General features: G+C 34.4%; 1 protein-coding gene across 2 annotated transcripts in view; it reads right to left on the bottom strand.

Annotated features, from left to right (window-relative positions):
- RPRD1A (regulation of nuclear pre-mRNA domain containing 1A) overlaps positions 1–24,155 on the bottom strand; it is a gene marked incomplete at its 3' end in the record, with an annotated part of 77,117 nt that overhangs the window by 16,793 nt on the left and 36,169 nt on the right. Inside the window, exons 3-7 of one of the 2 annotated variants that reach the window (XM_080821054.1) lie at positions 24,008–24,114; positions 23,831–23,928; positions 20,796–20,922; positions 20,511–20,686; positions 19,116–19,235 (exon numbers count right to left, since the gene is read on the bottom strand). In XM_080821054.1, the coding sequence (XP_080677180.1) occupies positions 19,116–19,235; positions 20,511–20,686; positions 20,796–20,922; positions 23,831–23,928; positions 24,008–24,114 (628 nt within the window). Of the gene's footprint in view, positions 1–19,115; positions 19,236–20,510; positions 20,687–20,795; positions 20,923–23,830; positions 23,929–24,007; positions 24,115–24,155 lie in introns of those variants that run through there. The other variant, XM_080821053.1, reaches the window with a different exon arrangement.

Below are 24,155 nucleotides of genomic sequence, written 5' to 3'. Positions count from 1 at the left end.
AGCGAGCATAGGCAGAGGGAGAAGCAGGCTCCCTGCCAAGCAAGGAGCCCGATGCGGGACTCGATCCCAGGATGATGGGATCATGACCTGAGCCGAAGGCAGCTGCTTAACCAACTGAGCCACCCAGGCGTCCCTAATCCTGCTTTTGATAACCTTTAAAAAAATATAAATGCAGTTATCAAATCCTTTATTTCCATTCAGATCACACCCCTCTCCAATGAAGCCATTTTTCCTTGATTATGTACACAAGTTTTACCATTTAGTGGAAAATACTTCAGTGTAAATAACCTCTAACAAACCTCTGAAGGCTTACCCTCATTCTCTTAGGTAAGTTTTCTAAAAGCAGATTTTATTTTAAAAACATCCCTGAAATAAGTAATTCCTACCTGTTAATAAGTTATAAATCTATACTGCAAAGGTTCATTAGCCTTCTAAATTGTTAACAAGTGGAAAAAAGACGGTTTCCTCAGGGACTATTTTTTTCTGCAAGGAATCCAATCACCTGGTTATAAACTGGATTTTGGAAAATCAATGCTAACTTGTAATAAGGGTAGATACTGTTAAAAATAAGCTTTAAACATTTCTAGATGCAATCCAGCATATTGTGATCTTAACTAAAATTTTGATGTGCTTACTAAATGCCAGCCATTGTTCTAAGTGATCCATTTAATCCTCATGGGTAGAAACTATTATTATCCATGCATTACATATAATGAAACTAAAGCACAATTAACCACTGATTAAGAAACTTCTCCCAAAATCAAGAGATTAAGGAGCAAAAAGGAATTCAAACCTAAACAGACTGGGTTCAGAGTCCTCAGGCTTAATCATTATGCTACCCTTTCACATCTTGAAATTATTAATAGGATGGGTATTCTGAAGAAATATGTTATCCATATAAAAGTTACTTTACATCAAATACAGGATCACCACAGTGGCAGGACTAAGTGCTGGCTGTAAAACATAATCCTACAAATTGTGACTTTTATTAGGTAGTCTAATTCTGCCATTTACACATCTCTGGACTTCCCAGTACTGGAGAGTTTTCCTTTTCTCATGAATAATAGCATATGGGCCTTAACACTAATTTTTTTTTTAAACACAAAAAGGACCAATAATAGTAAAAGCAACAACAGAGTAGACACAAGGGAAATGACACAAGAAAGGGAGCTAGTATACTTAGGAGTGATGACCAATATTCCAGAAAAGCAGAACCTGCTAATAATTATCAGTTTTGATTTTGGTGGGGAAGAGGTTGTCCAGGAGCTAAAAGCATGTAAACTAATTCTGTTTATTAAACAACTTAAAAATCAAGTTGTGTGGAGTAATTTAAGTCAGTGAGCTATAACAATCAAGTCAATTTTTCTTTCTATTTCTACAGATATTTAAATGAGGAAGTAGACTTAATTATGCTATTTCAGCCTCACTCCCCCAGTATGTGTTATCTAGTCACTAAAGAATCACGCTATCTCAGGGTCATAAAGGTCAGCTAATCTGTTTAACAAACCGGGTGTCTCATGAAACACTGTTACACAAGGGTTTAACAGGCAAACCAAAAGTCAGAGATTCTGAGCTGTTTGGGAGCAAAAATAGTTTCTTGGCTACAACCCCCCTCCAACCCTTAACATGCTCATGTTCGGAGCAAAGCTCCAAGAGCAAAATATGATTTATAACATTCCTCAAAACCACTGAATACATCCTATCCATCTCCCAGGGCTAATAGTTTATAAATAAAACACGGACAGCAGACCCAACAATCCGCTTATCCTGGTCATTCAACCTCTTCTTCATCACTTCAAACAGCAAACTCACTACTTTATCCTTCACTTTTGAAGAACAGTTTCACTGGATATAAAATTCTAGGTTGGTGAAGTTTTTCTTTCAACACTTTTCATCCCTCTTTCCTTCCTGCTTGAGTGATTCTGCTGAGAAACCCGCTGTAATTCTTGTCCTATAAGAGGTCTCCCTTGCCACTCCTGTTTCTTCCAAGGTTTTGTCTTTGGCTTTCTGCAGTTTGAAAAAGACATGCCTAAGTGTAGACTATAGGGTTTTTTGGTATCCTGCCTAGTATCTGTCCTTGGAATTTTCTAGATCAGTGGTTTGATGTCAGTCATTAATTTTGAAAATTCTTGGTCATTAAATATTTCTTCTGCTTCAATTGTTCTCCTTGTGTTCCAAGTACATGTGTGACATCTTTCCAAATTATCCCACAATTTTTGAATGTTCTATGTTGGATTTCTTCCCCCTTATTTTTGCCTTTCAGCTTGGAATTTTCTATTGACCTATTATCAAACTCACTGATACTTTCCTCAGCAGTTTCCAGTCTATTGAGATGACCATAAAAGGCACTCGTCATTTGCGTTTTTTATTTCTAGCATGGTATCTACTTTTCCATTAGAATTATTAACACATTAATCAGCTAAATTCCTTATCTGATAGTTCCAAAAGTCGTGTCCTACATGAATCTGTTTTGTCTCTTCAGGCTGTTTCTTGACTTTTGGCATGCTTTGTAACTTTTTCAAAGACTGAACATGATTATCATTTAACAGGAACTGAAGTAAACAGTTCTTTATTATGAGGTTTTACCTTCTTATGACCAGGAGATGGGCTGTGTTGGCTGTAGATACAGATGGCAGGGGCTGAAACTCAGTACTTTATATTAAACAGTCCTTTACATTAGTGAATTCTAACTGGCAGAATGGTCTTGTCACCTGTAATATATCCAGTAGTCCTAGTTGTATCCTCTTATCTAAACCCAACTCCTCTGATAGTTTTCAAACTATCTTCTGATAGTTTCATGTGGAGATAGCACATAAATTATTCCTGTCCCCAAGTCTGATCTTCGATATCCCCATTCCTTCAGATGTCCTCCAAAGTACTGTTTGTATTCCTATGTCATCTTGGCCCCTGCCTCTGAATACACTGCAGTTAATTCCTTTTGCTAATGTGGAATCCAGAGGTGAGTAAGAAACCCATCAGTGACTGAACAAGCATCCAATGAAACCAAATGTACCTGCCATATTCTGAATACATTAAGTGTACCTTAACACTGTTTAAGCCAGCTATGTCACCATGTTAACTATTCCATGACTAGTGCTTCCTCTCATGAAGTGAGGCCAAGCTGAGTCCTGACCATACCGACACTGTGAGCTCAGGAAGAACTGACTCGAAGTTTTTAACCAGAGAAAGCAATGCAAGATTCCCAGAGACCCCCATTCAATTTGCACTGGTTATGGAACAATGGTCATCAAACTGTGAACTATTACTAGTCTCAGAGGTAACCCTTAACTGCAGTTGTAAGCAAATCTGTGTACATGTTGGATTTTTCAAAGCTGTTGGCAATTCAAAAAAAGGTTAAGAATGTCCATATTCTTCTAGTACTCTATAATCTCTGATTTTCATGAACACTTTTTTTTAAAATGAAAAAACCCTAAACACACTTACAGTCCTGCAAGTCAAATGATAACTACTATCTCATTAGGAAGTAGAATACAAAACTGTAGCATATTACTGTATGTTACTGTATTATCACTGTAGCATAATGTTAAGTCTAGCATCTAATAGGTCACCAAACTCATCAAGTTTACAGATAATGAACTGCCTCACTATCTGTGCATTTTGGTATGTAAATTATGTTTTAAAAAGTATAGTTAAAAAATAAAACGTATTGTTTACTAATGCTAAAAACCTCCCAAGAATATTACTTCACATTGGAATCAGATGACTGGATCTTAGAAAGATTCCAAGAAGAACAGGCTTTGTTCTGAAGCAATTAACTTTCTCCATAAACTGATCTAAACATGACCAGATTTAAGAGATGCTTTACAAAGAATTCTTGCTTTAGGAAGTTAAGTCTGACAGCACTCTATGAGATGGTTAGTATAAATGATTCACAGTACTCCATATATTTTTAATTGACTTAAGTATGTAAGAGGTTTACATTTTACTTAAATCCAATGTATGCAATGTTAAAATTATCAAGACTTAAGTTCTATTTCTGACAGAAATCTTACTTCCAAAGCAAGGAGTGGATAAATTAGATGGCACAGTTACCAGTAATATCACTCCCCTAATAAATTACAATGGGATACTGAAGGAATTGGACTTAGGCAATAACTTTTTATTAAACCAATAACTTAAATATTCTTGATAGTACTTATCTCTCCACAATTTTGCCAGACACCTAGTTCTTTAAATAAGTCCAAGAAGTATAACTTATTTAATCCAATGTGGATAAATGGTCTTTGTTTTTTCCATTAAAGTTCCACTCCTATCTGAAATGAAGGAAACAAACAAATAAATAAATGCTGGCCAGCAGCTATAAGTGTTAAGTTTAGAAAATAACTTGCACATACATTTTTTTAAAAAATCAAAGTGAATATACACAACAGCTTAAAAACAAGAGTGGAACAAAATACATCAAAATGTTAATAATTGTTTTCAATGGTTGGTGTAAACTCATGACTGCCTTTCTGTATCTCTTTCTCAGTATTTTCCAGATTTTTTTTCTTTTAAGTGGGCTCCATACCTAACGTGGGGCTTTAACTCACAACCCTGAATGCTACCAACTGAGCCAGACAGGTGCCCCTATTTTCCATATCTTCTGTAATAAATGTGTATTGTTTTTATGGTGGCAGAGTGTTTTTGGGAAAAAAGGCAAGGGTAAAGTTTTAAATTCTACATATTGCTTTTTTGTAAGTTGAATTAAGCTCAAATACGTAGACGTTCCCAAGCATGAGATAAGGAATAGGGGAAAAAGAGCACTGAATTTTAGAACTTGAATAGATCTTACAATCATTAGATTTGACATCTACATTTTAAAGATGAGAAAAGAACAAGCTTGGTATTATACAATTTTAAGTTCACAGAGTAACTTCCAGAACCCATAACTCTTGAGTTCTTAGTTCATTATTCTAAGACCATACTCTACATTCACTGAAGACTAAGATATCCTAGTAGAATGTAAATTTGTACATACAGTATGGTTATTAACTATTTTTTTTAAAAATTATAACTCCTTACAGTGATGTTTTCAATTTATGATTTTTATAAGATAAAAGGAAATATATCAAAATGTCATCAGGAGCTAAGTGGCTTTAAAGTATTCAGTTTAATGGGTTTTTTAAGTTTCTTTGTAATATATTAACACTGCTGGGCTTCAGTGTTCTCAGTCGTAAAACATGTTTAACAATAGTTACCTACTTTACAGAATTCCAGATAAAATAGAATCAATACTTAACAACAGTACCTTGGCACAGAATAAAAGCTATTAGTTATTTTATGATAAAACTTTCCATTTTAAATCATCACTCTCCTATAGTGAAGTTTAAGTGCAACAGTAGGGTTTCAGGTTAGATAAAAAGACACTGGTAATTTTTCACTCACAGAATTCATGGAAACATCCTTTATGCACTATTGGCAGATTCATTCAAGAGGCTGAATAATTCTGAGTATATAAAAATAAGCGAATAGAGACATCAAAAGCAGAGCTTTTTGATGAATAAATGTGGGTTTTGTTTTGGTTTTTTTTTTTTTTTTTTTTTTTTGCTGTACAAAGCTCAAGTCAAGGGTACTGATGCTCCCTGATTAGTCAGAAAGGGATTGCAGAGTGTAATCTAGCATGCAGAGCCCAAACTAACAACGTAGAACTCAAACTCACTAGCCCCAGTCATCCAGATGGTCCACTCCTCCATGTAGATAACTTTTTTAAGATTTTGAGAGAGAGAGAGCACAAATGCATGCGTACTTGAATGGGGGAGGGGACAAAGAAAGAGGGGAAAAGGGGCTCTCCACTGAGCAGGGAGTCCTTATCCACCCCAGGACCCTGAGATCATGACCTGAACCAAAGTCAGAGGCTTAAACGACTGGGCCACCCACGTTCCCCCAGATGATAACATCTAACTAGTGAGTTGAAGGAAAAAGGGTCACCTGGCATGCACTGTACAAGCTGTTGGATGGGAACACAACACTAAATTCTGGTAGGCATAAAGCAAGCTGTACTATTTGTTCCTATCTTCCTTCTTAGACCCCGTTTTCCTTCTGTCTCATCTTTTTTCTCTTTTGCTTTTGTTCCCTTGCCTCATCCTGCTAAAGGAAACTCTTTAACAGTGTTATCATTTACAGATGTACTGTGAAATTTTCAGTTCTGCATTACTTACAGGGCATCTCCAACTTTCACACAAAATACACTTTGCTTGAAATGTACATATACTGTTATGCCTAATGTACAGTATCTATATATACAATATACAGATAATTCTAAACAGCTCTGACACCAAACTCAGGTTTCACACTATAGTTAGCAAACAAGTCAAAGCTATCCCATGAGGACGCTACAGTCATTCCAGTTTGTACAGCAGTCTGGAAACTTATGTGGGTACTAAGACATGCTAAAGGTGGCAAATATTTAGGTCCACTCAGATACTCCCTGGACTTCAACTGGTTGGTTATATGTTCCACATTAAAGGAAAATGAGAAAAGAATTTTGTAATTCTGAAATGGGATTCAGCATAAAAAAAAATACCAATGGTCCGAACTCAAAGAGAATTTCATGAATCCAAAGAGGAGGTATATTGCTTTACATTTCATGAAAGGATGAGAAGATGGCAAATTGTTGCACATCTTTTGCTTTATAGATTGAAGGAAAGCTGTAGGCACAATGGTCCAAAATCAACATCGCAGTTCTAGTTCAAAGCTCTAAAAACTAAATTCTTCTTTTCAACTTGAAGATTAGATCTTCCTGACTAAATGTTATTCCTATTTAGGAATGATATAGTATTTAAAATTGCATTGTCTTTTTAATAGTTAGCCCCTTACTAATTTACATCTCAAATAACATACAGGGCTTAAAATATTCACTACAGGGGTACCTGGATGGCTCATCGATTAAACATTCAACTCAGGTCATGAACTCAGGATCACAGGGTCATGAGAGCGAGCCCTGTGTTGAGCTCCACATTGAGCATGGAGCCTGCCTATGATTCTCCTCCTTTCCCTCTGCACCCCACATCCCCTGTTCAAGCTCTCACAAACAAACAAAAAACCTTAAAAAATATTAACTATAGTAATTTTTAATGTAAGAAATCTGCCTGAGGAAAACACTGTCCTTCATAATACATAATTTTGTGGCAAAAATGTCCTATAACTTACTTTTATTCACACTTTTTAGGAATGCATTATGTATACTGACTACGTTAAGTCTAAACTTCCCCAGCAACCTCACTTCTCCACTATTTCACAAAGTAGCTTATTTGTCCCACTGTTTCACTCTTATACTCTCATTTTACAACCATTATGACTATAATGCTGTTGTTTATGTTGTTTCCTTACTTGTCTAGAATTCCCAATCATTCCTTTGTCAGTCAGAATTACAAAGTACAGAGCTTTTTGTAACATGGCTATGAGAACACTCTATTTTGAGGGATAGGGGTGGGTTGGGATCTCCAGGTATTTAGGCATTTTCAGTACCTCAGTGTGCTAAGTCTTCTATTATTTGCCAGGAGAAATTTCGTACCTCTGTGCCTACTGTCTTATGTATTGTTTTTCTGAAAATGCTTGGTGGTTCCAGTGATATTATTATCCTTATGTAACTACAGACTGTATGTGACCTGCTTTGGTTGTCAGTAAAGTGGACAATATCCAACATGGACTATAGTAGTGATTGGTGTTTTGAATATATATCATCCCCATTACTCCTGGGCCTCACCAGCCAGAAGGGACACTGCTCTTCTCCTCTGCTCCAAGTTCCCATACAGACACAGATTCCTCATCGCTGCAATCTGGTCCAAGAAGGGAGATGCATCGGAATTAACCCTCCTGATTGTTTCCACTCTGGAGTACCCTTAGTTCCAACCTCCTGCTTCTAGGTGTTCTATGTGGGGTATACAGTATTTGTGTAAACTCTCCCACTTTTAGTAAATGCCAAGATGCAGTTCCTCTCTTCAATTCAATTCCTGTCAGTATCTATCTTCTAAGAATACTGACCCTAGGAGGCACCCATCATTTCCTTATCAGAGCCGATTTATGTCATATATTATATATAGTAAATATAAATTCTTCATTTTCTTTGTATCAGTATGTATCTTTCAAGAAACCTTGACCAATTATTATGAACACAACTCTCTGTGAGAATGAAAATTCTGTGTATCTACACCATCCAACGAAGTGGTCAAAAGTCACAGGCTGAGGATCTGAAATATGGCTAGTGCTGAGGATTTAAATTTTATGTTTTACTTAATTTTAATTAACTTAAATAACAAAGGTGGCTAATGGCCACTTAATGACAACTCATGCAGCTCTGTAGCTCTACACATTTCATCTCAACCCCTCTATTTCATCTGGCTTTCCATCTATTTCTCTCCTATCACCCTCTTTTCATTTCAACTATCTTTTCATTTTATATTTACATGATATGTAGCAATATATAAGGTATCTATCTATATATATATCTTTATTACTAATATGATAAAGACAGACCATACTAAGTTTTACATATTTATTCTAACATCTTAAAATAGAAGTCAAGGGTAGAATGTCTAAGCAACTTTCTTTTGTTTTTTTTTCCTACAGAATAGAAAAAAAATCTAAATCATCAAGGAAACAATGTAATATTTTATTTGAATCCAAATCTCTCAACATAATCAATTACATTCCAGAACACTGGGGTGAAATGTAGAAAACACTTTAGACCAACTTGATTTCTGAGACAGTTACTTTCAAGAAATCATGAAGAACTAAAAGGGTGAACATGAGCAAATACTGCACTGAATTTTAAGGAGGTAGATTCTGTAACAATAGACAAGTAAGGCTGATACAGGTTAAGTCAGAATCTCAAAAAATGACTAAACATATTATTTAAAAAACACAGGAATCCAGGCACAATCCTTAAGATGCTAAGATTATAACTAGCAATAAAAAAAACCCTTCCTTTTTTGAGAGGACTATAGATCTAAGACAGACAAGCTAGCTAGAAAACCTCCAAGTTATCTTATGTGGAGCTGGAACTTCTGAGGTAGTTACTATATGCCTGGGAGATATAATTAATATCCCTATTGTACAGACAAGGAAACTGATGTACCAAAGAGGTCAAATGTATTGCCTAGTTATCACTGAGCTAGTAAGTGGCAAAGCCAGAATTTAAACTCAGATGATCCAGTTCCAGAGTTCCCACTCTTCATCACAAAGCTAAACTGCTTCTCAAAGTGTTCACTGATCTAGGACCAAAGTCAACTAAGAAAAATTTCTAACCACAGACCTATGTTTTGGACTTATCTAACACATAAAAACATCTTATCTATAACTCAGAATATATCCTTAAGAAACCTGCAAAAGCAAGCAAGCCAAGAGAGCCAAACTAAGAAATGACAAAAGTCAAGTTTTCAAGAAAATCTACAGGCTGGAACATTGACTCAGTAAGATAATAAAGATACACATATTTTAGAAATTAAGTATGTAAGAATGATGAGCAACTCCCAGAATGGCTGATGTTAAAAAAATAAAGAGGTATGAAGTAGTCCCAAAATTAACATGATCAAAAAAATGCCAACACTCCACTGTCAAAAATATGTATGCTCCATTAAAAAAAATACACATGCACATTTCAGAGCCTAGAAGATTATACACAATAGAAATAAATATCATAAATTACTTATGTTATGATAAAAATTTTATTTACTGGACCTTACTTAAATATTCTATTTTTTTTTAAAGATTTTATTTATTTATTTGACAGAGATCACAAGTAGGCAGAGAGAGAGGAGGAGGCAGGCTCCCTGCCAAGCAGAGAGCATGATGTGGGGCTCGATCCCAGGACTCTGGGATCATGACCTGAGCCAAAGGCAGAGGCTTTAACCCACTGAGTCATCCAGGCGCCCCTTAAATATTCTTTATTAAAAAAAAAAATAAAGACACATTACAGATCTTACTATAATTACATACTTTGTTTACTGAAATGATACTCAAATCCTTTTCTCAGAGCCCATTACTTTCATCAGACATACACTTTTAAATACTTAGTTGCAAAATTCCCAACCCATGGATTAGGAAAAGTTATCTAAAAGCAGAGAAAGTAAATGCTTTAAGCACTCATTGCTGCAATAAATAAAATGATAACCAACAACAGAAACCTCCCCCACCTTATTACTACCTAATTAAACAGTATTTTAAATTTACATTAAATAGGTCCAAACACTCTTGGTATAAGCTCTTGATATGGCATGACTATTCTAGTAGTTATGGACATTTATACTACTGATTCTCCCATGGGTGACTTTAATAAGGCAACCTGTGCCTGCTGGGACTCCCAACAACATGAAGATTCTGGAACCACAATAACCAAACCGGTACTGGATGGTGTGCCTGGTGTGCTGGCAAAACAGATGCAAGGTTCTGGTCAAGTCTGGCCTGACTTGGCAAACTCACAAAACTCTGGCACTATCATCTCCTGTGACTTTGATTTCCTTCTGACTTGCCCCAGAATTGTATCATCTGTGAACTGTCCCAGTAAAAGCTATAATAAATCCCTTTTTTCAAGAGAATCCCCCCAAAATGTGAGAAAACTGTTTCAACTCCCAACATTAGGTAAGCATGCTGTAAAGATGAATACAACAAAAACAATACCAACAATAAAAACTCAAGGAAAATATTAAAGGAAAATAACAAAAGAAGAGGAAAAATAATGAGAAATGATAAACACCATGAAGTAAAGACTCAGAAGATTCAACATAACAGGAATTTAAGGAGAAACTGAAAAATTGAAACAAAAATAAAAGGCAACTTAGATCTTCACAATAAAAGGGAACATCAAATACCAAGCAAATTTAACCAAAGACCAATATCCTACATATGTGTTAGACAAAGTGTTAAATGTCTAAGAGAAAGGAAAAATACAGTAATTAAGACAAAAGAGAAAAAAAAGACATGACCCACGAGCAGAAAGGAAAACCATTCTCAGTCTTGCCTTGCACTATTTTTGTCACTCTTCATGAACGCTACACCTGTCCTTTATTTTGACATAGTAGACTGAAATACATATTCAGGTAAAAATTTTAATAACAAGTCATATATGAAAAATGGTAATGACACAATAAAAAAATAAGAAAAATGATTCTTTCAAACCAATAAAGGATCTAAGATCTTATAAACAAAATTGGTCTATAAGGAGCAAAGAGAGGGGAAAAATAAGGGGCTCTTATTTCAAATTATGCATTTTCAATATCAGTAGCAGATTCTGGTTTTTAGCTTCCATCCTGGATTTTTTATATTTTCCATTTTCCCCAATGTATAAATCTGTATGTGTGGATACACATACAAACACATAAATATATATATTTGAGCAAATACTTTTGTGAAAATTTTAAAATAAGAAGTACATGTTTCTAGCAATTTTCCAGAACATGGAAAATAGACTGCTCTCAATCAGTGTGCTCCCTTTACATCAGAAACATTCAAGTAGAGGCTATCTTTTGGGAAATGTTCTAGAATAAGATCTAGCATAATCCAGCACTGGTGGATTACATGATCTCCAAAACTCTTTGCAGTAACAAGTTATCATGAACCTTAGACTATATATATCATTGCTTTGTAACAACAACAAAGAGCCTAATTAAAATGGACAAAGGACATGAACAGACATTTCTTCAAGATGATAAATAAATGGCCAATCAATTAGGATGGCTACTATCAATAAAAACAGAATAAGTGTTTTTGAGGAAGTGAAGATAGAACTCAGTGCACTGTTGGTAAGAACATAAAATGGTACAGCTGTTATGGATGGTATGCTATGGTACAGCAGTTTCTGAAAACACTGAAAATAGGATTGCCATATGATCCAGCAATCCAACCCAAAGACTTGAAACTAAGGACTCAAAAGAGGTATCTGCTAAGCGCATGCTTGTAGGAGCATTATTTACAACAGCAAAAAGTGGAAGCAACCCAAGTATCCATCAACAGTTGCACTGGAAAACAATGTGGATATATACACATCATGGAGTATTATTCGGCCTTAAAAAGGGAAACTCTGGCACATGCTACAACACTAATAAAACCTAGAGTACATTACACTGAGCGAAGTAAGCCAATAACAAAAGGACAAATAGTGTATGATTCCACTTATATTAGGTACCTAGTCAAATTCAGAGACAGAAAGAATGGTGGATGTCAGGGTTGGGAACAGTGGGGAATGGGGAGTTGTTTAATGGGTACAGACTTTTGATTTGAAAGATTAAAGAGTTCTGGAGATAGGCTGCCCAGCAAAGAGAATGTATTTAACACTACTGAAGTGTCCACTTAAAAATGCTTAAGATGGTCAATTTTATGTAATGTATATTTTATAATATTTTAAAATACAAAAGCAAGAACCATGCCATCACTTCAATGGCTCCCAGAATTTCCCCTACTAACTAGCTACTTCTAGAGCACTATGCAGTTTAAATGACCTGGTAAAAGGAAAAAAAAAAAAAAAAGAAAAGAAAAAATTATGTAAAATAAGGGGTTCTAGTATTTATTACCAACTCTCTTCACAGAGATTGTGTCATATGAATTTACATCAATAAAATGCAACTGAGGACATCTCCATTTCCACCTCCTCTTGTCACCAGAAGAATATCATTTTGTTCTCTTAAGTTGCAGCAGACTGAGCATGAAAATAATTTCACTTCACTGTTTTATTTTTACCCCTGCATCTAGGAACTCATGAAAAAAATTATCACAGATAAGCAAAGATTCAGCAAAAAGGTGATTCAAAGCAATGTTTTTCAATAGCAAGAAACTGGGAAAAAATAACTGCTAAAACAACAGGCAGCTGGTTAAAGAACTACTTCATTTTAGATAATGGAAAATGTTTATAAATGTGTAAAAAAGACAATATGTAAATAGTACACACTGTATGATTCCATCTTCCAAATCTTATCAATGGTATTTGAGGGGTAGTGAGACTACAGGTGCTATCTGTGTGTTCTTATGAATGGTTTCTAAACTATGAGGATCACTTACTACTTTTACAATTAGAAAAACTTTAGTGTCAACTATTCAATTTTTTAAGAAAGCAAAAAAAAAAAGGCATTCTAAAATAGTTCGCTCAGTATGTCAGTTATCTCATTAAAGCTGGGAAAAAATAAAAATAATCGAACTTCGCTGCACAAAAAATAAAAACAACAAAGTTTAAATTTGATCTACCTAAAATCAAAATCATCCTCCCCACCAAAACTAGTTCCCTATTTTAATATTCTTTTAGTCAATGTCAAAATCATTTGACTCATGGTTTTCAACATTTCATTTATCATGGATTCCTTCTACCTCTCTATCCTCAGACCCAATTGATACATTTTTACGATTCAATTGTTTCCGATACCTGCTCATTCCTTTATTTTCTCACTGCTATTATTAACTATATTATCCATAATATAAAATTTTCTAATTAAATCCTATCTGGTCTCCTTATTGCAAATTCTCCCCATTGTAAACCACTCAGTAACTTCAACCAGGCTTGCAAACACTGCCAATGTCACCATTCCTTTCCAGCCTTTAGACTGCTACAACCATCGGCTCAACCTGACCTTCAGTGCTCTCCACAATTTGGTTCCAACCTACTTTTCAGTCTCACCTAACTTCTAGTAAGTCTCAGCTGCCACAGTAACAACAGTAGAAGTTATCCATTACTGAGCACTTATTTGCTCAGGGAGAGTGCTAATTGCTTTGTAAGCATAAATTTTTAATCACAATGTCCCTCTTGAACGGTATTACTATTATTAGCTTATTCTTTGAATGAGTGAGCAACCAGAAGGCAATTACAGCTTAAATTCCTTTCTTTTTATGTAAAAACACTGGCTTAAAGACTCTGATTTCACTTGTGGCTCCAGTTCTTCTACCAGGTAGTTCTGTGACTCATACGTTCAGGGCTTCTTCGCGGCTGAGTACTGTTCATTTTGTTACTCGTGTTTTCTAAAATATTGTTAACCTGTTATTCTGCTGAAGGAAAAACAGGACAAACTGGTAAAATAATTTTACAATTTTTAAATGGCCACTTACTCCTTTGTTTCAAATGCTCAGCTGCAGTTCTATAAGCTGCATTCCTGAACACAATGCCCACCTTTTTAAAGTATTCGACTAATGACTTAAAAACTAGTTCACCTACTGGGCTTGATATAATTTTCTTCAAAAGCCTCAAATCTCTTTAGTCATTTTTATTACAGCAGCATTCTTTTTCTGATTTAATTACAAAATAAATCAACAATTTAAAACATAAATACTTAATATACTTCTTGCAAATTACATTCATATTGATATTCACTCATTCATCATTTGAATCATTTACTCATTCAACAAAAATACCAGGAGAAAAGTACTACTCCAACCACTTACAATATGGCAATAAAAATGAAAAACAAAGTTTTAAATCTTCGAAGAGTGATATGTACCATAAAGGAAAAACAAATAAAAAGCCAAAAAGAAAATGACAGTGTAATATATTGGGTGCGAAGAGGGCAGGAGAAGGGGTAGATGGAACCAAATGAAAAGGCAGTGAAAGAGGCTGAAGAGGTGACAGGGGAACATAAATCTACATGAAAAAAGACACCCGTTAAGTAAAGAACTGGTTGAGAGAACATTCCACCCATTCTGTTAACAATTAGCAAGGCAGAAACCCTGTAGCGAGAAAATGCTTCACCTGCTTTAAGAGTTAAATGGATGCTGTTGAGATGGTTCAAGATGAGGTTACATGAAGACTCACAACTAGTGATATCATGGAGTTTTAAATAAGATTTAAAAGTGTAATGGGAAGCACTGGAGAGTTTTAAACAGAAGTATGATAAGCCCTGACTTCTTCAAAGATAAACCAGGCTGCAGTTGCATAGGAAGTACAGGAGTTAAGAGAAAGAAAAGGAAGATGAGTTGTTAACAATCTAGGTAATATGACAACCACTTAGACAAGGGCAGTTTGGCAGAAGTTACAAAACACATATACTATAGTTCTATTTTAAAAGACACAATGGTCTTCCATTTTTATAATAAACAACTCATATTTATCTCCACTCCCTCCCGAAAAGCGACTAAAATAGTAAAACAAGTTTTAAAGGTGGAAACCCAAAGGAATGAAGAAAAGGGAATCACAGCACACAGCTGTATATAATGACCAAAAGTGATGTAATTCATCCTGAGGAACTCTGGAGAGGCTCAGGACTTTGAGGTACCAAGCTCCTTGAAATCTAATAGTGAGTCTTAAGGTTGACAATAAGGATCAACTGAAAATCTCTATATCAGTCTGTTAAAACCCTTACCCCATAGAGCCAAAAGACAGGAGTGAGAAACCAAGCCAAAGATCTGCATTTGAAGATTCAAATCATGGACAAAAGTGAAAACACATGCCCTATGTTATCTACCCAGCAATATAATGCATTTTTTTTAAAAAGAGAAATGAATGGCCCAGAAGACCTATACATAATATTTGGGAATCATCAAAGACAATGTAGTACAATCTTACTGAAAGTTAGATTGATAACATGTAACCAATCCTTGCCATGAATTAGCAATTTCATCTTTAGGAATTTATCGCAAAAGAAGACATATATGAGTCAAGAGTATACTAGAAGAGCTGTTCACTGCAATAGTGTTTATAATAATATCAAAGCAACCAAAACACTTAGTCAAAGGACACAGAGCTGTTAAATTATGATACAGCCATTCATTAAAAAGGAAAACAGTAGCGTAAGTTGTACATATATTACATGAAAAGAACAGTATACAAGAAACATGAAGCCAAAACACAGGGCTAAGCCTTTTGCTCAAGGAGCTTTTTTCCTATGATGAAAACAGATTAACTGAATAATCAATAAAAAGTATTAAGATTATGATCCTTGAAAGGTGAATTAACCATAAAAAATTCACACTTAATATTTAGATCTCAAAAAATAAGAACCATTAAGAAATTAGTAATGTCTACTTTAAAAAAATCCATATAGCTCCATCTTGTCAAATTACTTCTAAATTTAAATCAATGACTTCAGTGAAAAAAAAGTAAAATGTAAGAAATAACTGAACTACAGATGAAAGATTCCATAAGCAGTTCTCCATATCCTTACCACTATACCCTTAATAAAATTTGAAGTTTGATAAATAACCATCAAAAAGCTATGTGCACATGTTGTAACACCTTAAGCAAGATTTTTAAATCTGCACTTTCACTGCTGTCTATTTAAAACATTCTTATTTCCTATAGTGAGAGAACAGACATTAGGAATCTCTAATCACTAAAAGTCTCAGGCAAAACAAAATTTATCTTAAGCATTTAAAAAATGGTAATTGAACTTTCTGGGAAAAAAAGCTTTATGAAAGTAAACACTCTTGAAAATCCTGGAAAACACTGTCTAGCAGATAACGGGGATGGACAACAAAAGTAAACAATGTATTCAGAAACAGGGAGAAGGCCAAGTAAAGTAAGAAATATCTACTTGGGAAAATGCCATTTGAAATATTATGTATTAAGTATGTATTAAATTAAATTAATTAAATTAAATTTTATGTATTAAATTAAATATTATGTATTAAGTATGAAAGCAAATACATATAAAGTAAGTGGAAAGAAAGTAAAAGCTCATATATACAACAATCATTATTAATTAAAATTGTAGACATGAATACCAAAAATAATACAAACAAAAATCTACTGCATAATTAAAGATGGGTAAGACAAATGGGCCACTAGAATAAAAAAGGGACTACAATCCCATGTATACATATATAGGAATTAAGTATAACAGAAATGGCATTTCACAACATAATAAAAGACAGATTCATTAACTCATTAACCATTAATTAGTACATGACAAGGGACATTTACTATCACTTTCAATTAGAGCCTTATGTCACACCACAAATTAAAAAATCCTAATGGATAAAATTACTAGGGAAAAAATCTAGAAAGATAGCATAGTATTTTTAAAGTTATGAAATGAGAAGACCATCTTAACTATATCCAGAAAGCCCAGAATCTATAAAAGAAAAGACAAACATTAACATGCAAACTTAGAATCAAACAGAAAAACAGTCAAAGGAAATAGGGACTATGCAACAAAAATAGCTGGTAAATATTTTTAAAAGATGACCAATCTGGGTAAACAAAAAAATAATTTTTAAACTATCAGATATGCAAAAATTTTTTAAAAATCACTGATATTCAGCATGGGTTAGGTTGTACAGGAAAAGAAGCACTCATACTGCACGGAATTTAAAAAGGCAGAACATTTACACATGAGACCAATACAACACAGTGCACTATACTCATAAATAAATAAATAAATAAATAAATGCAGCAAAATAAATGAATGAATGAATGAATGAAGAGGCAGAAACTTTTGGTGGACTTAAGTATCCTGTCGACACATAAACACACATTCCCTTGGATCCAGATATGCTATTCTGTTTCGGAGAATCAATTTTGCAGATACACTTAGACAACTAGACTAAGCCTGAATCACCAGGATGTTCTCTGCAGCACTACCTATAACACACAAAACTAATAAAAGCAACTCAGTGGCTGCAATCTGACACCACGAGAAGAGGGACAGGCTTAAATAAACTAAACAAGTAACACTCATACAATGAATACCACACCCTCAATTTTAAAAGTGAGCTAAATATGAATATACTGATGTAAGATAAACAAAAACGATAAATACAGTCCTCTCCGACAGTTTTCCCATCCAGACTTCTAGAACCTGGAACTATAATTTGACTTAAAAGCCATCAAATTGTGACTTCCAATATTCCATGGAATTCTAGCAATTTAAAACACACCTGGGTACAATGACATAAATAGGGATTTTATAAAAACATATTTCCTTACACCAGCTGTATTGAGCATCAAAGACATTATCATTTTAAACGTGAAAGAACTGTTGATATTTGTACTTTACCCTCCCCAACAGTATCAAAATAAAAATGTCACTTTAAGTCCCCTATCCATGAATACCTTCCAAAATAATAAACTAGGTGAACAAGGGTTTATTCAGTAATTTCTACTTCTGAATGGTGAGATATGATTTCTACAGCCATCTGTGACATGCATTTTGTAAGTATAAATTAGAATAGTCTAAACAGTTTGCTTAGAAACCAGCTAAAGTTAGTCACAAATTCCAAAAATGATTCATAATTGCCAAAATTTTAAAGAACACTTCATGTTTTCATTCATTACAAATGCTTTAGTACCAACCTCCTTAAAAAATATGAAAGAGACAATCCCTGAATGCTTTGTGTTCGATGTAAAGAAAAAAACAAAAAACAAAAAATGACTCAACACCTGATCAATGACAGCTGATGTTCAAAGATGCAGATACTCAAAACTATTTGATGATACCATGGCTTATATGTATGGTAAGTATAAGTCTTGACCTCTCAGTCTCAACTTCAAAGTGATGCCACTACTTGATACAAAAAATGTCTAAATATCTCAAATCATTTCCGTAATCTTTGGACAAAGAAATCACTCAGTTAATAAATGGTAACTTACAAAGAGTTCTGTGGAATGACTTCCTAATTTATTGGAAATCTACATTTTTATTACTTCTAAAAACATGCTCAGCATAATTTAGGTGGTCTCTTTTTTAATATAATATCCAGTCATGCTGTAAAACAAGTAAGTTCTAGAACACTTTAAGACAGTGATTACCTCCGAGGAGGGAGGAAGCAGAGAGAGTTTTTAGCTTTTGCTATCAACTTAAATTTCTTTAAAATCTGGAAGCAAATGTGCCCTTTGGAGGCAGAATTCCTGGGTTCTGGACAACTCACTACCTCTCTGTGACCTTGGGCAAGTTATTTAATTTCCCTGTGCCTCCGTTTTCTTTACCTGTAACATGGGGATCATTCTTCCTGCTATATAGGATTAATGTGAAGTGCTTACAACAGTACCTAATGCATGGTAAATGTGATTGCTATTATTATCATCAGCCTCATCACCTATAACCACCAACTATGCAATCTAGCTGAAAGGAACTGGGAAAAGAGGGAACTGGAGGGTGACATCTGATCTATTTCCATACTTCCTTACATTTCAAACAAATTCTATTTTTATAACCAGTGATAAATAACAAACGAGTGAAAAAGTAGCATACAGTAGAATAACAGTTTCAGTCTTCAATTTTCAAAAACATGAGACAATACAGGCTTTGGAGTTTGATATTTATTTTTAGCAGGAAGAATATGCTAATGATGATGACATCGTTAGAAGATACGCCCATGTCCAATACCTGCAACAGAAGCTCAATAGAAGTTAAAGAAACCATACCAACAGACGAAGGACAAAAATTGCATAACATTACTTACCCTTAATTCTGCTAACAATAAAACAAGTAACAATGTTTAACACAGAAGTTGCATCACAATATCAAAAACTAGCCAAGTTCAGTATCACCTGTTTCTTCATAAAATTTTTTACCTTTTCCTTTCCATGTACAACTGCAAAACCTTTCTAAAGGTAGAGCATGGTGCCAATAACTATGCCGCAAATTGAAAAGGGTTAATGCTAAATTGAAAGCTGAGAATTTGGGATGGGAGAGCTTGCGATCAAATAGCTGGTCTCACAGGCAGAAATGACGATCCTCTTCGGCAGAGACCACTAAAACAAGAACTAAACACTAATAAAACCCACTTAGTAGAGGCAGTATCATAACATACCTACAAATTTACAGAGAACTGCTTAAATAAAGGGATCCAGACAAGTTAGAAATTCTCCTACATACATATATAGAATAAGAAATTGCTAGAGCAATAAACAATTTAAACAAGAACTAGTCAAAAAAGATTCTGGTCCATCCACCCTTGACAACAGCTACTCTGCCCAACGGAAATAGGAAAATGTTTCTCTTTTTCAACTCTGCATCCCCAGACTCAACAGTATCAATCACCACTTAAAGGAGTGATGACTTTCTTTTACCAAAGGTTGTGTATGAGCCAGAAGTGAAGTGGGAATATGTTAAACATCAGAATCAGGGATGCAACAAAAGAGTAACTTGAAGACTAACTTCTTGAACCGAACTGATGAACTTTACAGGGACAGGGAGAGGGGGACTAACATACCCAGAATTAATTCTATGCAAAAAAAAACTCTTTATTTTTTGATTGTATACCTAAAAGTACATACATGTACTCCGAACAGGAATTCAATAAATCCAACCATAAATTACTATAGTTCACACCAGACTTTATACTGCTATTTTCCAATTAGTTCTGTTCTTAAAAATGACAGTTTAAATTCTTCGGATGAATTACTCTTACCGGAATTCCACATGAATAATTTTATAAAGCAACCAATTTTCATAATACCAAATTTCTAAGTTTACTTAGGCTGCTGACTTGGTTCAAGCAGAAAGAAACCTGTTCCTGCAAGGAATAGCTTACCTGGGCCATTGTCTCAAAAGGTCTATGTCAAAAAAATGCAAAATGTACAGGAACAGAGTACTTTGAAATGGCTACCAAGAAATAAATTAAACAAATAAACACTAAAGAAGGAAAAGGTTACGCACTTCCAATTTATGCTCTTTCTCTGCAAGGGCTTCCTTTTGACAACGAAGAAAATCTGCTAACATTCGAGTGAGTTGCTTCCTATCATCTATTTCAGCCGCCAATCTGCCATTGTAATCTGCCAGCAACATACAAGCATCCTCTACCATTTTAGAAAGCCTTTCTCCAGATTCTTTATCTAAGAAAAGCACAGAATAACAACATTATTATACAACAAAAACAATGCCATATGCCATTCCCTCACCCTGACTTCCAAAAAAGTTCCAGATCACATTTTCTTTTCTTACCTGTTATCTTATCTAGTAGGGATACTTCTTGAACTTCAACAGGCAAAGATGCTATCCTCTGATGAACTGCTGCATCACCTGAAGCTGCATTCTCTAGATCTTGCAATGCTCTAACAAGATCTAGAGTCTAAAAAGTTATACAACTTTAGAACCACAATAAATGAAGCTTGAACAAATACAAAAGACTTAAAATTTATTTCATATTCCTTACTCCTTATGGGCTATATATTTGTTCAAAGTTTTAAATATAAACTACTTTTGAAGGCAGACCATTTCTTTAAAGAAATATTAAGAAAAAGAAACTACACTATGTCAAATATTAAAAATATATATTGAAAACTAAAAAAAGATATGGCCCTCAGCCTTGAGGAAGCCATACTCCAGTGGTAAAGACAGATAGTGTAAAAATAACTGTCAGACTCTGAAAGTAACAGGCTTCATTTATATGCCAAATACATACAATGGCAAAAGGGAAAGCAGGCTATAACTTCAACCTACACAATACAAATTTTACATACAATATTTTCATTATATTATCACTGTACATGAGCAGAATATTTTAATACTAAATTGGATATTTGGGGTGGGGGATACAAATCATGTTCTACTACAACAAAGAAGAGTCCTCACGTTTCTATTTCTACATGATGTAATTAAAGCAGAAGAGCAATGAAGTTTTGAAATATGTTTAAATATGGTTATCTTCAACTACTCTATAGTTTGTTAACAAGATCATTAAAATATCACAAAATTCCATATAACTGATGACTAATACTTACATAAACACTTAGCCAATATAAAAATTATTTTATCACTAGAATATTTTACTTGCACTGCTTTCATATCAGATATAATTAGGAGGGAATGGCAAGCCTTTGCTGGTAACTTCACAATTCATAATATCTATAAATTTATTCCAGAGAAAAATTAATACATTTTCTTTTTACTGGTCTCCATTTATATCCCACCTCCTTTTTTTCTTTTTTTAATCTCTAAGACTAGTTCCTGGAACAGCAGGAAATTACACACACACTTGAAAAATATAGGATATAACCAATTCTGTGCATCATTAAAGATAACACTGACAGATCATTACTGATTTTTCTTTAAGCTATTCCCTTACAAAAAAGTTGTCACGGGGGTCTAGCAGAAAAGAATGAATGGAGTCTAATAAGAAATATACTACCCCATATATGCTTTTAATTCATTACTATGTGTTTAATATTCTAATATTTTACAAAATAATTTTGAAAGATATATACCACTACAAATGAAAGTGAGCTTAAGAGCAATGATTATGAGGAAGCTTGTTTCTCAGGGTGCCCCAATTAACTTTTGTATTGTCATTTTTTAATCAGTCTTAGAAAGTTTTCAAATTTTCTGAAGTTCTGAGAAGTAATCTGGCTTTATGGTCTTGATATGCATGCTTTCACTACAACCTGCTCTCATCTCACCTTCACATCCCACGTGAGTTAATTCTAAGTTTCCAGTGCTGGGTCAAGGATCAGATAAAAAAAAGCAAAGTTGCATGAAAACAACACTAGCCTACAACTTTCTCATAGAAGAGAAAGAAATGAGTTCAACTGGATCCTACAAAGAGAAATTTTAGCCATTCTTATAAAGAATGACATGAATAAAATGACAGCTACAAAGCTGAACCACTGAGAATTAAGCAGTGTAACTAATCTGAAAGTAGTCATTATAAAATAAAAAGCAACAGCATTTTATTTAAGTACTAGATTAGAGTCAGACAGATACTCCTAAGAAGTACAACCGAGGTTACTCTTTTCATCAGGGAGAACACAAGAGGATCAGACCCCGTCTCCAGAACTTGGGTAAAATACTGTTCATGGAATCCTAAGGCGGCTCTCAGCACAAAGTGCTTTGTCTTAATTATTACCAAATAGAAAGAAATATAAACCTAAGTGTTTGGTGGTTGTTTGAAATGTTATTATTTTTTCCTCACGCTTTTCTCCCGGGTGATCATATGGGCTTCAGTACCTCCTGTCAACAAGTGAACAGGTAGTTTGGTTCCAGTCCTAGCTGACCACCTAGCTGAGATTCTTTCTGCCTCCCCAGTATTATGACTGACATAACACACCCACAGTTTTATTTCTTTCAAACTCCTTTCATCGGGGAAAGCGTTTCACCCAGACTCTGGTTTCGTGCAGTGAATTCAGGTCCAGTCCTCCAACTCCCACAGAGCACTCTGAGTTCTTATTACCCTAGTATTCCTGGAAAGCCATGTTTGCTTCCAGACCAAAGCTTAGCAAGAACCAGGCTCTGGCACACATATGGAGTTGTGCACTTCTGTACCACTTCTAGCCCACGAAGATATTTACCTTGTTTTATGAGTATGGCTATGTCTTCATTTTCTCCTTTTAAATTTTATCTGTCCCTCCTATATGTTTGAAACATAGAAGGAGGAAGCTTTAACACTCAATGCCCACATAATTAAAAGTTAAAAATGTTTTTCTGGAATCATCTGATGGTTAAAGAATGCTATACTGTACCAACCTGGGAGGACATGGGTTATTAAGATAATGACTCTAATCCATCTTATTTTACCATGAACTATACGGTTCTATAGTTACATAGAACTGTATGAATACATGCCTGTTACTGTAACACTCATTTTTACATGTTTAAAAGAAAAAATACTCTAAAGGGCAGTGTTTATCTCTAGGAATGGCATTTTCAGTGTACTTAAATCATATAACAAAATGGTCTTATCATATAATGTTCTATTTATTTAAAAGGAAACTATTTAAATGGGGATATCTCACCAGACCTAATCATATTTAGCAATCAGATATCCTCTTTCTATTTAAAATATAGTTGCCTAATATACAACATACTACATTAAACATAAGCAATTTGTCATCAGAAAATAAGAGATAGTCATATAGCTTCTTTCTTATAATCAGAATTATAATAAAAATCAATTTACAGAAGTAAAACATCAAAATTAATAAAGCTAGGTGGCCACATGAAGTAACAGTAACATAACTTCCTCAACAGAGAAAAACTTCTACCTGTGGTGGTTCACTTGGAGATCCCAGAGAGGAACAGTTTTCATTTTCATCCACCTTTATCTGTTCATAAGTTCGCTTCCTAGGCTTCTTATCACCATCTGAAATGGGAGAACACTGAAGTTTTAATGAAAGCAAACATTTTAACGAAGAGATCATGATAAAAGATTACACACTTACACAGAGCTTGCTTAAGTTGTTCTAATACATCATTCTCATAAACAGACCTTTCTTCCCAAATAGATAAAACCCTTCCAAGGTGCTTCTTACAACTTTCATCAGTTTCACTAAAGAAAAAATACAAATAGTAATTAATAGAGCTACTGAA

The sequence above is a fragment of the Martes martes genome (assembly GCF_963455335.1).
Source record: "Martes martes genome assembly, chromosome: 13".
Classification (NCBI taxonomy): Eukaryota; Metazoa; Chordata; class Mammalia; order Carnivora; family Mustelidae; genus Martes; species Martes martes.
This window is presented reverse-complemented; position numbering and strand designations above follow the sequence as displayed.